The 16,540-nt window shown below is 54.7% G+C and overlaps 6 protein-coding genes across 6 annotated transcripts; 4 read left to right on the top strand and 2 right to left on the bottom strand.

Annotated features, from left to right (window-relative positions):
* Positions 1 to 595: 595 nt before the first annotated feature.
* On the top strand, positions 596 to 2,321 carry BKA78DRAFT_314741 (P-loop containing nucleoside triphosphate hydrolase protein). The gene is made up of 2 exons (XM_066888489.1): positions 596 to 1,085; positions 1,145 to 2,321. Exons 1-2 carry the CDS (start codon positions 851 to 853, stop codon positions 2,077 to 2,079), a joined length of 1,170 nt encoding a protein of 389 aa, XP_066744490.1. The 5' UTR covers positions 596 to 850; the 3' UTR covers positions 2,080 to 2,321.
* A 1,601-nt stretch (positions 2,322 to 3,922) lies between these two features.
* Positions 3,923 to 5,895, bottom strand: BKA78DRAFT_352927 (uncharacterized protein; the record flags this gene model as incomplete). The annotated part of the gene is made up of 3 exons (XM_066891452.1): positions 3,923 to 4,660; positions 4,709 to 5,010; positions 5,493 to 5,895. 3 exons carry the CDS (start codon positions 5,893 to 5,895, stop codon positions 3,923 to 3,925), a joined length of 1,443 nt encoding a protein of 480 aa, XP_066744489.1.
* A 1,276-nt stretch (positions 5,896 to 7,171) lies between these two features.
* BKA78DRAFT_314736 (uncharacterized protein) lies at positions 7,172 to 10,251 on the top strand. Its single transcript, XM_066888488.1, has one exon. The coding sequence runs from the start codon at positions 7,287 to 7,289 to the stop codon at positions 10,131 to 10,133; it is 2,847 nt and encodes a 948-aa protein (XP_066744488.1). The 5' UTR covers positions 7,172 to 7,286; the 3' UTR covers positions 10,134 to 10,251.
* A 1,470-nt stretch (positions 10,252 to 11,721) lies between these two features.
* On the bottom strand, positions 11,722 to 12,745 carry BKA78DRAFT_295702 (uncharacterized protein; the record flags this gene model as incomplete). The annotated part of the gene is made up of 2 exons (XM_066886517.1): positions 11,722 to 12,092; positions 12,145 to 12,745. The coding sequence occupies 2 exons, from the start codon at positions 12,743 to 12,745 to the stop codon at positions 11,722 to 11,724; spliced, it is 972 nt and encodes a 323-aa protein (XP_066744487.1).
* A 551-nt stretch (positions 12,746 to 13,296) lies between these two features.
* Positions 13,297 to 13,962, top strand: BKA78DRAFT_138153 (uncharacterized protein). Its single transcript, XM_066882707.1, has 2 exons — positions 13,297 to 13,463; positions 13,544 to 13,962. Exons 1-2 carry the CDS (start codon positions 13,398 to 13,400, stop codon positions 13,835 to 13,837), a joined length of 360 nt encoding a protein of 119 aa, XP_066744486.1. The 5' UTR covers positions 13,297 to 13,397; the 3' UTR covers positions 13,838 to 13,962.
* A 1,054-nt stretch (positions 13,963 to 15,016) lies between these two features.
* BKA78DRAFT_295701 (uncharacterized protein) lies at positions 15,017 to 16,252 on the top strand (the record flags this gene model as incomplete). The annotated part of the gene is made up of 3 exons (XM_066886516.1): positions 15,017 to 15,121; positions 15,175 to 15,331; positions 15,381 to 16,252. 3 exons carry the CDS (start codon positions 15,017 to 15,019, stop codon positions 16,250 to 16,252), a joined length of 1,134 nt encoding a protein of 377 aa, XP_066744485.1.
* Between the last annotated feature and the right edge of the window lie 288 nt (positions 16,253 to 16,540).

The raw sequence follows: 16,540 nt of genomic DNA, 5'->3' as shown, positions 1-16,540 counted from the left end.
CATGTTGGGTCCTTCTAGAAGGAGGAAGACCAGGGCGGCCGCTGCTGTCACCGTCGTCCGGCGCCGAAGTAGAGGGTCGTCGTGTAGAATCCGAGGACTCGTCGCGTCTTCCTCCAGCTCCAGGTCCAGCACCTCCCGTGTCGGCGCCGTCAGCCATGGTGGAGATCGGCGGGTCGGATGCGATTCTCGAGGAATGCAGGTGGGCTCGCTGTGCAGTTACGCAGGTTTAAGACGGAATGCAGGCTCTGGGGCCTAATAAACGAGGCGGGGAGCGGTAAGACGAGGACGATCGGATAGATGGCATGCTCTGCTGGGGCAATGCGGTCGAAGATGAAAGGGCCAACGGCCGCCGTCCTGACTGATATGATATTCCAAGTTTGCTGGTGGCCGGCAGATGACCGCTAGTCCGTTACCTCTGTGTGCCCACAGACTCCAGTCGCGCTGTCCACTAAGCGCCTTGATGCGCGAGCAGCTTCACGTGCCCTGCTCTTCTGGCGTCATGTAGATTCGAGCGCGCAATTGTCCTGGCCTGACGCCGTGGTGATGGCTGCCAGCCTGTCGGCAACGCCATTTGCTGCTCGGGCACCACCCCTGCTGGGCGTGCATGGCTCGCCCGCTCGGCGAATCTCCGTGCCCGCTGGCTGGCCTGGAGCTTACACCTGCAGTAACTCTGAGCTCCAACACCACCCGCAACACATTCAAATCATCGCCCACCTACCCTGCATCCAACCTCCCGCACTGAGTCGTCGTCCTCGGCATCTCGCGATAGCCATCCGCTCCTCCGCTGCCGTCTGCGCCTGCGCTCTACCCCACGACACGCTCCCGCGGCTCGTCTCCGGACGCCACCATCATGGCGCTCGACACCTTCTTCCACAACAAGATCGAGAGCATGAAGCTCGAGATCATCAAGGGCCAGGCTGTCCTGCGTCGCTTGGAGGCACAGCGCAATGACTACAACTCGCGCGTGCGGTTACTGCGCGAGGAGCTGGGTCTGCTCCAGCAGCCTGGTTCGTACGTCGGCGAAGTCGTCAAGGTCATGAGCACGAAAAAGGTTTTGGTCAAGGTGCATCCAGAGGGCAAATACGGTACGCCCCTAATTCAAGTCCTCCTGGAAAACGCTCGCGCTGACATAACCTCCACCCAGTTGTTGACGTCTTTGACAATGTCGACATTTCCAAGCTGACCCCCGGCAAACGCGTCACCCTCCTCAGCGACTCCTACAAGCTCGAGAAGATGCTGCCATCTTCTGTTGACCCGCTCGTCTCGCTCATGATGGTCGAAAAGGTGCCGGACAGCACTTACGACATGATTGGAGGTCTTGACCAGCAAATCAAGGAAATCAAGGAAGTCATCGAGCTTGGTTTGAAGCACCCGGAGCTGTTCGAATCCCTCGGGATTGCACAACCCAAGGGTGTGCTACTCTACGGCCCGCCAGGAACCGGAAAGACGCTGCTTGCGCGTGCCGTCGCACATCACACGGACTGCAAGTTCATCCGCGTCTCGGGCTCTGAGTTGGTACAAAAATACATTGGAGAAGGTTCTCGCATGGTCCGCGAGCTGTTCGTCATGGCCCGTGAGCACGCCCCGTCCATCATCTTCATGGATGAAATCGACAGTATTGGTAGCAGTCGTGTTGAGGGCTCGTCGGGCGGTGACTCGGAGGTGCAGCGCACTATGCTGGAGCTTCTGAACCAGCTTGACGGCTTCGAGCCGACCAAGAACATCAAAATCATCATGGCCACCAACCGTCTCGACATTCTGGACCCTGCCCTCCTCCGTCCCGGCCGCATCGACCGCAAGATCGAGTTCCCCCCGCCGACCATCGAGGCTCGTGCCGACATTCTGCGCATCCACTCCCGCAAGATGAACCTGACGCGCGGCATCAATCTGACAAAGATTGCGGAGAAGATGAACGGCTGCTCCGGAGCCGAGCTCAAGGGTGTATGTACAGAGGCGGGTATGTTTGCCCTGCGAGAAAGGCGTGTGCACGTCACCCAGGAAGACTTTGACCTCGCGACGGCCAAGATTCTCAACAAGCACGACGACAAGCAGATGAGTTTGTCGAAGCTGTGGAAGTGAGCGAAGAAGCGGCGCATCATGAGGGCTCGCAAGAGCAGCAGCAGACAGACGAGATGTCGTCGTCAACGTCGCGGCCCGGGCATGACGATTTTGTCTGGCGTGATGGAGACGGAGGCATCTATTGGGCGAGTGGTGGCTGGCGGAGACGAAGACGAGAGGGCGTAGATTTTGGAGGCTACAATGCCAGTAAAGTCACGTCGGTAGAAATAATAGCAATCCATCAAGACACGCAAAGCAGGAGAACAGAACAAAATGTGTTGCTCTCCCACAATCCAACACACGCCCCCTGTCGGCCCTCGATCCCACTCCACCACCCTCACCACCCTGCCCTGCCCGCTTTTTTGATCCCATGCTCCCTCTCCCTCCCTCTTCCGCCTCCGCCCGCCCTCCGCGCCCCGCCCCAACCTCGTCCTTGCCCTTCAGCCCATCTAGCCTCTCGAGCCCGAGCAGACATCCCAGCCCTCAACCAATCGTCGCCGCCCGAGGCCCTCCCTCCCCCCAACAGAATCAATGCACATCAGACTTTGCAGTTGAGCGTGTGTGCGTGTGCTTAATTTTTGAGACACACAGAGAGAGAGAGAAAGAGGCGGCTGTCCGATTTCGGTGGTCGACGCATCATGATTTCTTTGGGGTGTGCTGCTGTTTAGAGAGGGCCAGTTTGTAGGGCGCGGAAGAGACGATGCCAAGTTGAGCAAAGACAGGTCGATACTATGCCGTTGAAATACATCGCAGGCAACAGAGCGGTGAGCGTGACATGCATACTGCCCATGTAGCTACATCACACGCGCGTCCAGCGGGCACTCGTAGATATGCTGGATTCGGCAACTTGGAGACGCGAGAGCAGTGGCACCTGCCCAGCTCAATCGGAAAATCCATGGAACCACAGCCCCACCCACATCTTCTCTGCTCGGGAAATGTCTCCATCAAAGTGGCCGTGCAGAAGAGAGGAAGAAAGCTCGACTCGTGGGCAGTCCTTGCATCTGTGCGCAAATGCCGCCGCACGAAAGCTCTGCGTTTTCTCTGTTGTTGAGTAATCACACATACATGACGTAGATTGGACGAAGGCGGGAGGATTATTGGGGGTGGAGGGCCACCGGGTCTCTTTACGTCCGAATTCCGCTGGGTGTGCGGTTGCTCTCGCTTTGTCTTGTCGTCGAGAGGTGACCTAGGGTGAGTGGGGGAAAATGTCGAAGTACTGGAATTGGTGGATATCTCGACAACGGTAGAGGTGGAACGTCACTGAAATCACTAAATGCCTTCGTAATGGAGGGACTCGGATTAGAAAGAGGGAACACATCTCCTCACAAGCAAGAGGTCATTCGAGGATCAAAGTACTTTTTCTTCTTCTAACTCGATTCAAATCTACACTCCTTGCTGCAACCATTACTTTCCACAACCAACGATCAAATCCAGGCAATCCAAGATGCGTTTCCACCAATGGAGCGTAGCAATAGATTCTTCTCCCAACGCCGAATAATGTAGAATGTCCGAAAGGTGAAAAAGAAAAAGAGAACGAGAACTACATCAATCGCTACGTAAGCCGTTTTAAACGCCGACGCTTGACGCTTGCATACTTTTCCGCAATTCGTAGGGTCCATTTGTGCTTTGACGACTTGCTCATATCGTATCCTGACTCCTGGCGCCCGGCACCATGTTGCTTTTGTGAAGAAGGGAGCTGAAGATTCTGGTTCTGTCCACGATTTTATCAACCCAATTGAAATAAACAAGCGTAAGGGAAGTTGTCGATGCACAAAAGAAGGGACGAAGTAGACAGTCGAGCAGAAGTGACATAGGAGAGAAAGGAAAAAGGAGTGATCTGCTTGGGAACCGTCCAACGGCGAGTTCAATGCGAGTCGGAGAAGCAGCTGGCCCCTTCAATGGACAAAGCCAGCGGTTCCTCCCATCTGCGACCCGACATATCGTCGCCGAGGTGCCAGCAAACAGGACCGTGATCTGTCCATCCCCACAGCGTTTCGTCGTTGAGAAACTTGAGCGAGTGGACGACGCCGCAACGAGGAAGGCCGACGGGCTTGAGGCCCACAATCTTATGGTGCGTCTTGCCATAAAATTCATGGTCGGGGCCATGTTCCCATATCGGAATTCTCTTGGGTCGGTAGCATCCGTAAAAATCGAAGCCGCAGTTCCGGAGCCAGTCTACCTCGTCCAAGTCTGGGGTGTCTGTATCCGAGGTACCTGACGACAGGATCTTCGTCGCTCCAAACCGCTCCACGAAGCGGTCTAGCCTTTTGATACCTGACGTTTTCAAGCATGCCTTCTCGAATCCAATGTGATTTTCCACTTGCATGTAGAATGCATCGGGCTCAAAGGTCCAAACTTGAACTCGATCCCACGAAGCGATAGCAATGCGATTCCCTTGAGGCAAAATTGCCAAAACTAGCCCCAGCGAGCAGCTGCGAGATGCTGCCTGATCGATGCCATCGAGATGGGCAACAACCCGGTGGTGAACGCCCTCATGTCTGTCAGTCTCGTCATAAACTGCGCACTTGGGTGCGGCTTTCACTCCTTTGACAATGTAGGCGCCGTGAAAATCCCCGTGCGCTTGGAAATGCAACTGAAGAACCTGCGCTCGTGTCAGACCATGCGAGCCACAATGGGTTGTGCGACCTACCTCATTGATGCAGACTCTTTCGCCGAATAGATACCTATTGACATGTTGATGACGACAATGGAGAAAGTGACCAATGGACGGTCCCTCAAGACTCAATGTGCGAATCAGATTTTCAAAGTTGTTGGTGGTTTGAGTAAGAGTGCTGGGGTTCCTAACGTCGGTCATCTCCCACTGTGGGGTAGGGGCGACGGGGAAGGAGAAGAGGGCTCTGTTCTTCACGATTTGTATTTCAGATGGCGCTAGGAGTCCTTCAACTTGGCCTGATCTTGCGACGATGCTGCTCGGACGCATGAGTTCGAATTCTACATGGAATGTCAGTATGGTTTCCCCCATGGAGCAAAGTTCGATGACATGCCTCTGGCTGGTGGCCAGCCATAGTGTTCAGCCTCCCATACGGCCTCCTCCGACCAGCCTAAAAGGCGATCAGGCGAGTGAAAGGCCACAGCAGCCGTGCCGCTTTCTGCAAGAGCGAGCGCCGTAGGCACACGGCCATCCCCTATGTAGACATCCTGTACATCACCGTACTCCACACGAATGGGAGCCCAGAGACGCCAAGTGACGAGCTTGAGCATAAGTTTCGACTGCTGTTGAGCCTGCCGTACGAATGGCTCTGTTGTTGAGCCTGGTATGTTGTAGCTGTAAAGCACAGCGAGCCTGTCGAGGCAGCCTTCACGGTTAATGGAGTCGAAAGGAAAGGCACATTTTAATACTTTGAACTTTATCTCCTCCGTGCCAGCCAATCCGAGTTTTTGAGGCGCCAGAATGCACTTCAAAGAAGGAATACCTTCTAATCCCACGTGATGGACGCCGATGGCCCCAGATTCTGCATTTACGACAGCCATGAACATGTGCGAGTTGTCGCACATACAGCTGGCAAAGGCTCCAAGCTTGTATTTTGGCGATGCGAGGTTGAACTGAGTGACATCTGCCCTGCCATGGAGAAGATGACTCTTTGAGCGTTGAGCAAATACGGTGAGCAGCTCGCTCGCTGATGCGATTCGTAGGAATTTTTTGAACGCGTAGCCATGGGAACCAGGTACGCTGGCAATTTGCTGTTTTAGAAGCTTTTTAGAGCCCCGAACATGAGACACAAGAGTCTTGCAGACTAGTAAGCATTGGTAGAAGCTTGTCGGATCGAGGAAGCTGAGGATCCCCAGGATGAGCTCGGCTGGCAGTTGAAGCAGCATGGTGTGTTGCTGGCTACCGAATGTTGGCTCGTCAACATACGGGGAGTGATCAGGATGATCAGTAGTCGAATGAAGAATGTTCAGCAACCTGGATGGATTGTGGACGAAGAGACAGAGGACCTGACTCTGAGCGCATGTCCAATCAGTCATCAGTGTCTCGGAGTGAGCTTGGCGGCGGCAAGCATGTCTCAGGAGAGATGAAAGAAAGCGTGCTTGATGGGAGGCGCGTCATGTTGCATTTGCCACAAGCAAACAACCAAAGCTTGAGGAGTGGAGGTGATGTGGAAACTTACCGAATTTGTAGAAACGCGTCCGACGCGTCAGGCTTGGCAGTCCACCGTAACGATCCCCGGGCGTGCCGTGTGGGAGTTGGAAGCTCGGATATACAGAGTGGATCAAAATGGGCCCGAATGATACTTAATTGCTGATGGACGGAGAGCTGCGAACGGAAAGGGTAGCGCAGCGGAGGCCGCACTGGGCCAAGCCTGTGGTGATGGAAAGCCAGAGGGCAACTAGCACGTGGCTGGCAGGCGAAAGGCTTAGACTGAGCTGACGAGAGGTCACAATGTGGTGGTCGTGTAAAAGAAGAAGCGCACGGTCTGTCTAACGCTTGGACGATGATGGAGGAAGCTGGCGGTAGAGAAAAGTGGATGGCGCATGACTCGCGAACCGAGGCGAACGCCATAGCTGCGGCGCCACAGCCACTCAGACTTGCAGGTTAGGGCTGGATGCCTTATTTGGGACATCACGTGTTGCGGACTCCAGCCTCACCTCAGGCTCCTTGTCGCTTCGACGGGTTCCATCCGTTCATCAGAAGCCGATGCCTGGGCGATTACTAGCACCCTTGGCTACGACGTATAAGCGTTGGTTTTTCCTGCAACCACTTGCATGCCAAAAGGCCCGATAGAGCAAGTCTCGAGCCAGTCTAGACCGCAGAGAAAGACATCACCACTAGCTGCCGCCCATCTGACTAATGAAGCATGATGGCCATCCCATGGCATGCTCACAAAGAGATTCTTGCAATGTGAGGTGGTTGCTGGTCATGAGGAGATCAAGTGGTATTTGTAGAAAAATGTCTTTTGATTCCGAAAGCGTGCCTCGATGCCCGCCCTGGTGTTTCTAGGGCGCGGCATGACGACTGAGGTGTGTCGGAGAGGCAAACCCTGAGGACCTGACTTTTATGACGTAGTCACCATTGGTAGCGAGACCCACCCTCCACTCCCCAGCCCGTCGACTCTTGGTTCTCTCTCCTCCAACGACGTCTCTGCTCAACTCACCCATCTCATCCATCTCCCATCCTCCACTCTCGAAATGCGCAGAGCCCGCTTCTGATCTCCATCCTCTTGCGCTCCCGTCCTCCCCCCCGCGCCAAAAAACACCACGCTCACACCATGACGACTGCATCGTCGCACGCTACCCGCTTCGACCACCATCCCCATTCCCAATCTCGCCAGCAGCGACCGACCCCATCGCTGAGGACGCCTGCTTCCGTCGGTCAACCATTACCGCCCTCACTCGCCCGCTCGCCCGCCGCCCAAGACGCCCGTACTCCCAGCCCTAATTACTTCGGCCTCTCCATAGATTCCTCTGCCGATGTCTTTTCCTCGAGCGCTGCACACCATGCCCGCGCAAACTGGAGCTCTCCAACCTCGGACGTGAGGTCAACCGCTGCTGCCTCGCCCCGCATAATACCCGTCGACCAGAATCCCGAGTTCGAGGCCTTCAGGAGGCAGTCCGAGGGTGGCAGGAAATTCAACCTCGCCGGCGGCATCTCGCAGTTCAGCGTGCCGAGACCCAAGATGAACATGCACAGGTCCAATTCCTCGCTGCATTCGCCGGGGCAATTAGAGTTTCCGTTTTCAACTCAGGCCAACGACGGTCCAACGTCACCCAAGAGCGCCGATTCCAGCGGATCAATATCTACCCCCGAGAAGCCCCGTTCGCCAAAACGGACCCTTTCAACTGATTCCAACGTCTACCCCAATCGACCACGACGGTCCTCTCCTGCAGGCTTTGAGGAAAGCGAAAACTCAGGGAACGAGCCTCCCAAATTTGTTGGTAATCCGTTTCCGCGGCCGACGGCTCTTCGATCTCCACCAAGTTTCGCCCACCAGCGGGCTGAGACGCTGCCGGCCAGTTTTGAAGAGCAGACCTCGGGTCAGGAGCACGGTCCAATTCTAGTAACGCCTCAGCACATCATTACCCTTTTGGACTCGTCAGAAGAGGAAATCCTTCTACTCGACCTGCGTGTGTCAACCCAATACGCAATATCAAGGATCCGCGGCGCGCTGAACCTCTGCATACCTACAACACTTATCAAACGACCATCCTTTACAGTGGAAAAACTGGCCGAGACGTTCAAAGACGACAGTCAAAGAAGAAAGTTTGAAAAGTGGAGAAGCTGTAAATATATTGTTGTATATGACGCAGACTCCAGGCAGCTCCGAGACGCAACATCGTGCGTGAATACGCTCAAGAAATTCACCGCCGAAGGATGGACTGGAGCATCCTACATAATACGCGGAGGCATCTCCGAATTTGCTGCCAAATTTCCATCTTTCGTTCTTTCCGGCAACACGAATTCTAGATCCGCGACAAGCAGGAAGCCCGCTTTACGGCTCAGCAACATGCCTGGCCCGGCACCGGTCATTGGTGGCTGCCCGCTCCCGTCAACCCAGAACGCCGCCAATCCATTCTTCGGAAACATTCGACAGAACATGGACCTCATTGGTGGCGTTGGCCAAATGCCCGTCACACGCCCGCCAAGAATGAACAGTGCCACACGCCGCGAGCTGCCAGCGTGGCTGCGGGACGCATCAGAGGTCGAAGACAAGGGACGCGGCGTTGCCGAAAAGTTTTTGCAGATCGAGAAGCGCGAGCAAAAGCGGATGCAAGAGGCCTTGTCTGGAAGCGTGACGTACGGCGAACCAGGACCGGAGCAACCCAAAGTCGTACAAATTGCAGGCATCGAAAAGGGCAACAAGAATCGTTACAACAACATCTGGCCCTTTGAGCACACTCGAGTCAAGTTGCAAGGCTCAGCATCTCAGGGTTGTGATTACGTCAATGCAAATCACATCAAACCTCCTTGGTCGAACAAGCGCTACATTGCAACACAAGGCCCAATACCGGTCACCTTTCCGGACTTCTGGAGCGTCGTGTGGCACCAAGATGTTCGGGTCATTGTAATGCTGACAGCAGAAAAGGAGGGTGGTCAAATCAAGGCGCACAATTACTGGGAAGAAGGACAATACGGCCCCTTCCGTCTCAACTTTCACGCCGAACACCGAGCTTCACTTGAGCTTGGTAAGATCAAGCGCCATCACGAACGCCGGTCGACCGGTCGTCTCTCTCTCGGTGACTCGCCCATCAGTCCTGCCGCACGCAAACCTGCTCGCCCCCAAGCGGAAGAGAACCCCTTCACCTTTGACACCACCGCCAACAAAGCCCAGGCTAGTCCTGATTCATCCAACTCCAGCGAACAACCCTACGTCATAGTCCGAAAGTTCACACTCTCCAACTCCGACCTCCCTTTCTCGCGCATACGCGAAATCACCCAGCTCCAATACTCGTCGTGGCCCGACTTTGGCGCGCCGGCGCACCCGACACATCTCCTAGGCCTCGTCGAGCAGTGCGACGCGGTCGTGAGGCAGACTTGCCAACCCACCAATGCGTCGGCCGACGAACCCGACGCCCCTTCCAAACACCCGATTCTCGTCCACTGCAGCGCGGGATGCGGTCGTACCGGCACCTTCTGCACCGTCGACAGCGTCATTGACATGCTTAAGCGGCAGCGCGCGGCGCGGAGAGCAAAACGACACGCCAGCCCCATGGACCTCGACCGCTCACCGCCAAAGAAACGCCAGAGCATCCAGGGACAGGGTCAAATGGACGCAAGTCCATCTCCCACGACCAGCGGCCACGGCAACAGCAGACAAGACGGCGGGCGAGGGAGAAGCAGCAGCAACAGCCCCAACGCGAGCAGCGGCGGCGGCAGCAGCGGCAGCGGGCACGACTCACCAGCAGCGGACTACTCGACGCTGGGCGGCGACGGCGTCAGCGCGTCGGACGAGGTGGACAGCGAACACTGGCTGATGCGCGACGACGTGGACCTGATTGAGAAGACGGTCGAGACGTTCCGCCACCAGCGCCTCAGCATGGTGCAGAGCCTGCGCCAGTTTGTCCTGTGCTACGAGAGCGTGCTCGAGTGGATTGTGAATGAGGAGCAGGGCCATTGATATTGAGTATTGTGCTATGCAATGCAAACTCGGTCAAGAACAAGACAAGAGGAAGAGGATGACGAAGAGCATCAGCTTGGTGGTTGGTTAGTCCATTCAATCAGATCAGCAAGCAGCCTTTTTTTTTTTTTTTTTTTTTCTCTCTCTGTTGTTCATCATCATCATCATCACTTGCGGAGAATCGGAAAGAGAGACTGGTGTGGCTGTTGTTGTTGTTGTTGTTGTTGTTGTCGCCCCCCTTTTACATGTGCGAGAGGATGAACGTACCCTATTGGAATACTTCTTCGTGTTTTGCTACCCTATCTGACTACTGTCCTCATGGTGGGTCGCTGTCGGTGCTTGTTTGCTTGCTTGCCACGCACGGGGGGCTATTGGATTGATTTTGACTGGACTGGAGTGCAGGCGGCGGGGGGGCTTTTGGGACTCGGTTGTTTGTGTTTTTGGATTGATTCAACTTCAACTCGCGATTCTCTTCTAAGGAAGGTACCCCTCTCCTCGGCGGGCAGGCGGCGAGCAGCATAGTTGGTACTTGGCAGCAGAAGCAGAAGCGGTCGCCGCGGCGGTGGCAGTACCTAGCGGCAGCATCATCGTCATCGTCATCATCACCATCATCATCGACGTTTTTTTATCTCTTTTGGGAATGGGATCGCCCACCCCCCGTATTGGATCGGGCCTGGGATGATCTGGACAGGTCTGGAATGGAAGCAAATGGGAAAGAATCATCTCTTTTATTGTTGTCGACCCCGCAGTTCCCGCACAGCAGCAGCAGCAGTAGCAGCGGCGACGATGCCAATCTCCTGTCCTTCGCGACTTTTTGGCGACAAGACAAGTGGTATCTAGAGTAGAAGAGCTGGATACGGCACCGGAGCAGCGCATGTACGGTATTCAGCATCCAAGCAAAGCAGAACGCGATCAGTACTGTACTCCCAAAATGTGCCATGCAGAAAGAAGAGTGCCATGCAAAAAGAAGAAAGCAAACACAACCCCAAGTCCCTTCCCCTCCTTTGGCCGCATCCTGGCCCCAGGGTCGCGGTCGTTGTTGGATCAGCAAGACGTCAAGATTTCAAGACCCTTGGTGACGCCATAGCACGTCATACATGCCGCGGCCCTGAGACAGCACCTTGGCCCCTCCCCCGGACAAGGGACAATGCAATGGTGAAACACCAGGTGTGTTCTAGAAGTCGGAGAAAAAACTTTTTTTGTCGTTCGTTCGTCGCATTCCTTGCCGTCGGTAAAAACTCATGATCCCTGGATGCTCCGTGTGATCGACTCGCTCTGCTCATTCGAATCTTCGTTGTACAGATATATGTGGGTTTCCCACCAGAGCCTTTTGCGCCTGTTTCGGGGAGCTCGAATGCTTCGTGCAGGTTGTGTAAATGCGCGCGATCCTGGAGAGAATCCACGTGTGGACAGTGTCGCCTTCAGCGTGAGAGTCCTCAAAATGGCCATGGAAGTATGCACACCCCAGGAGCATTTATGAATGCGCATAACAAAAGTCTAAGTCTCTGCACCAATGCGTGCAGAGGATTCGGAAGTGTTCGTGTGTGACTCCTATCAGAAGAGGACGAGGTATCAGACGCATGGCGCGTCACTCGACAACCTGCCACTCGGAATCCGAGTCTGAGTCAAAGGTTGACTTGAAGGGGTCATCGACCATGACGAAGCCTTCAGAGGACGCAGGCGACGGCAGGCTGGCGATCTCGACGTCGGTCTGCGCATTCTCGGTCTGCGCACTCGGCTTGGTGCGGACGGGGAGGTGAAGGAAGAGGGGATGCGGCTTGTCGGGGATTTGCTCTTCGTCGTTGTTGTCGTCCTCCTCGTCGTCCCAAATGATGCTGTCGACATCGTCGGCATCCTCACCAATGGTGCCAGAGAATGCGCAAGCGACAGACCAATCCTCCTCTACAGGTAAACGAGGTTTGCGATTGGGGCCGGGAAGACGGAAGATACCGGGTTCTTCTGTGAGCCGTGTTAGAATTGATGGGGCCGTTTATCATGGGAGAGTTCTTACCGTAGTCGCGCTGGGCATTGACGCGTGAGAGATCCATGTGGAAATCAATTAGCTCCTGGCAAAGCTTAATGAATTCTGGATTGGTGCCCAGAGAGTGGTGCTGGAACGCCGCAACACAATAGTTCAGCATGCTCTCCTTGATGTTTGAGGCAGCAACGCTCGTTGTCCAGAGAAATCGGACGGTGGCCCAAATGTCGTGGGGCGGAGAGGGAAAGCTCGCGGCGAAGTCGATCTTGGCGAGCAGGCTCGAGTTTGCTGCCATGTAAAGCGCCCACTGGTCGAGGAGTTTGGCAAGCATGGTGACGTGAGCTGTGAGCAGCATCGAGACATCGCACTCGGATCCTGGCCAGCCAAAGTTCTTGGTGTAAATGTACCTGATGACGCAGATTCCGGCGGCGATGGAGGGCACCTCCAGGTCTGCTGTGGGTACTCGGTTTGCTGAAGACTCAAATGAGAGAGCAAGCAGCGGGCAATTGGTTCGGATAATGTTCATGTTCAAGTGCTGAAAGACATGACGCGAACCATTGGGAGCAGTGAGGATCAAACGACCCTGGCCGACGGGGAACCTGTGCAGAAACGACAAATCGGGAGCCTCATCCATGATGGGCAATTTTGAGAATTGTGTTGTTGAGAGAAGGCGTGTGCGATGGTGAGTGCGACGTGAAGGGTAGGCGTGAAATGCGACCTGAAGTAAGAGGATGAGGGGTCTTGGGAAAGAACCAGCTGGTGGGAGAAGAGTCGAAGGGAGGGAAGGCACGAGAGACGAGGAGAGAGGAGAGTCATGGCAGCATCAATCACTCGATGGACGTCCATGTGGACTTCACCTCAGCCTTACTCCTACCTACTTGAGCCAGTCTATGATTGGCCTCCAACGGTTCCCGCGCCAGCCAGTCACTCCCTCTGCTCGCCATGGCTGCGGCCCCGCTGTGTCCAGTTGCACACCTGCACTGCGCTGGTGCCTGGACAATTGACTGCGCCCGCGAGCAGTGGACCAGCCAAGACATCAGTCGTTGTTGTTGTTGTTGCAAAAAGATGCACGGCCGGGGAATAAACTTCTAGCGGGTGCCTGTGCTCCCGCCGCGCGCCAGGCACGCTTGATTGAGTCGTGTTGCTGCTGCTGCTGGCTCCGGTCCCCACGGCTTCCCTGCCCCTTCCGCCCTTCCTTCCACCTACATGGATTGCCTCTTCGCTACCTCCCCTCCCTTTCTTCTACTCTCATAACCATTGTCCTCCACTTCTGTCACCCCGCCGTCATGGTCTGGCTCTCCATTTTGCCCGAGCAGCTCAGCGCTTTCGAGGCTTGGGTTGCCCGTTTTTTCGTATGCTCTGCCTTATCCGCTGCCCCCGTCGCATTCAGCCCCCAGGCTGCTTAGTTGCCTCTGTACTGACCGTCGCACAGATCCTCCTCAGCGCCATCACCATCGGCCCGTGGGTTTTCCTCATAATATACGATGTCATCCTCTACCTCGTCCGAACAATCATGTACGAATTGCCCGCAATTGGTGGCAGAGCTCGCGGCAAGAGACGCCCTCGCGCCCCCAGCTTGACAGAGCGTCCAAGCGGTACCAAACGACATTTCAATTTTGTCCGTCCAAATCCCTCTACAGACGACGACTCGGCGTATACTTCCGGACCTTCTTTCGACGTGCCGTCGCAAACAAAAGCGCAAAATCGCCTGGAGCACGAGGGTTGATGTGGTTGCTCAGCATCGCTCTACCGGCGTTGGGGCTTTCATTGGTGATATTCGAGCGCGTAAACAAACATTTTTGAAACAAGTCGCGGCACAAAGTCTCCGGCGACATAGCGGGCGGTTTTCTACGATCAGTCAGCGGATGATTTCCTCGATAGCATTGTGGCATCAGCGTCTCCAGTGATTCCGGCTAGGGACAAGCAAGCGTTTCCCGTGTTTCTTGACCCCTTCTTTCGCAATTCTCGCTCCTTCTCAGAGACGGCTTTGATCTGGCGACATTCCAGAGCTGATGTGCTCTTCGGCTTCCCGTGGATAGTTTTGCGCTTTCAATGTATCCCGCGTTTCTCCAGAACAAAAGTCCAGCTGACTTGAAATCCGTGGAACTCGGGGGTCGCACGCTGAAGAGCTCATGGTGTGCGTCCGGTTCTCTACGCAACGGGCCGCTTGCTGTGCCGAGGTTTCAAACCTGCTGGCAGTCGGGTGATATCGTGGGGTTCTTGCATCCAAAGGATTCGGAAACCGATCCACCGCGCCACGATGCGAACTCATAGAGAGCCGCGGCCGATCTGATATATCAACAAGTGGGCTTGGCTTGAATTATTTGGTCGTCCCATTTCTCAATGGCGCATCTGCAACGAATAGCCCTGCTCGGTCCGGTTTACTTATCCGGAAAAGGCAAGTGCATCCTGATCGGCTGTCACGACACCTCCGCATGTCAATCGGAAGGCGGGAGCGGGAGCGGCTGTGGAGTTGCCGAGCGAAAGTGGATGAAGAGTCATGCTAAGATCTTTCGTCACTGAAATACCGTGGAGTCGGGCCATTCTCGCAGAGCTTATTCCTCAAGGCGCAACTTGAGTCAACACATTGGCGCGTTGCGAAGCGGAACCCTGTGAAGTTTCTTCCTCCATCTCTGCTGCAAGAGCTGCCGGAACTTGGGCGACTTTGGGACGAGATTCACCGCTCAGATCGATCTACTATTCGTCGGTGGAGGACCAGGTGATTAGAGCCACCGCCTGTCGGACCACCCACTGACTCTGGATCGAAAGTACGAAGCTGAGTTGTGGATATACCGTTGTCCAAGGCGGTCCAAGTTGTTCCAGACGTCGTTTGACCCGTGTTGTTGAGCAGAATCAAGAGGGTCGATCATCTGTCTCTACCGACACCAACTTCAAAATCGCAAAGATGTTGGATCTACTCAGCGTTCCAAACTTTTCAGCAGCGTGTCTGCTGCTCTCTGCGGTGGTCTTGGTCTACTACAAGTTCATGGGTTCCCAAAAGCAGTCAGACGTAAGGGCTTAGTCGTTTGCGACTGAAAGACTCCAACGTTTACGAAATTGCAGGTCTCAAAGTCTACCAAGCCAGTGAAAGTCGACAAGCTTTCTTTGGGTGATCCAAAGGATGTCTTCTCCTCCATCGACTCAATCGAAGGTTTTAGCTGGCAGGAGACAAAACCTCTGCAGCTGCGTCCTTTCAAGCAAATATACCATTTGACCATGGGTAGGTCTGTCCTTCTTCCAGACTGGATTCCCGCGCTGAACACGTTCAGCCATTGAAAATATACCCATGTCGGACTTGATTGCTGTGGATGACACTTACCTTGAACGGCTCAACCTGCGGCGCAAGTTGATCGAGGAGCAAGGGAAAAATGTGATTGCAGCCAACGGCAGCGTTGCTCCGGCTGTCAATGAGCACTACATCTGGTTGACAGGCACCTACCTCCCAAAGCGGTTCCCCACCGTGTTCAAAATTTCCGAGGACAAGACGGCTCTTCACAACCTCGCAACACTCGAGGACATTCCGCTCCAGCCCTCACCTGACATTGAAAAGAGCCTCCATATATTGTCTAGCCACGTCGACACGGAATTCTACTTTCTGCGGCATTCTCCAGAGCGTGACGATAAGTACGTGCTTGAGGCTTACTCGAGCTGCTCTCCCTCTTTCGACCAACCTTCCAAACTGAACTGCAAGCTGGCCGACATCCACGTCCCACACGTTCCTGGCTACGCTGCAAAACTAGAATTGAGCATGGACCGATTCTTTTCCAAGATTCCCGTGGGCCGAGTTGTGAAGAGACACAACTGGAGCATCAACATCAGCGGCACCTTTTTCAGCATGGATACAATGCACTTGTATGAAGGCCAACAGACGGAGAAACTGAGCAAAGACAATTTTGACCCCGATCGAGTCAAGGTGCGATGCGAGAGGCAGACGCTACACCGACTGCTGGAGAATCAGGACACCATTGTCTTTTCGTTCAAGACGTACCAGTATCCTCTGAGACAGATCAAAGAAGAGGGAATGGGAGAAGAGCTCGCGACTGCCATCGAGGGTTTGTCGAAAGGTAACGTGCCGCAAATGGCGTGGTACAAGCGCGCGGTCGTGTGGGAGGATGTTGTCAAGGAATATTTGAGATCGTAAGCAAGACTGATCTAGTTCAAGTCTTTCGGCCTCTAGCTTTGCCGTAGATCTGGCTTCTGCAATCAGATACTTTTGCTTGAAGTCAACAGTGAGACTTGGTAGAAAACCACAGCATTAAAAATGGTGTTGGAAATTCAGCCCTTGTCCGATTGGACGACAGTTTTGACGTTGCGCGAAACATGTCAAGATCCCTGTCTGAATGGCGTGCGGCAGGAGCGCGGGATGACTTCATACTGGGCCCTTTTTCCTCGGCGCGAGATTGGAGCTCATACTCACGAAACCCTCCAA

The sequence above is a fragment of the Phyllosticta capitalensis genome, assembly GCF_038381095.1.
Source record: "Phyllosticta capitalensis strain CBS 128856 chromosome Unknown BKA78scaffold_5, whole genome shotgun sequence".
In the NCBI taxonomy this organism is placed as follows: domain Eukaryota; kingdom Fungi; phylum Ascomycota; class Dothideomycetes; order Botryosphaeriales; family Phyllostictaceae; genus Phyllosticta; species Phyllosticta capitalensis.
The sequence above is the reverse complement of the archived record's forward strand: the minus strand, read 5'-3'. Positions and strand labels throughout refer to the sequence as shown.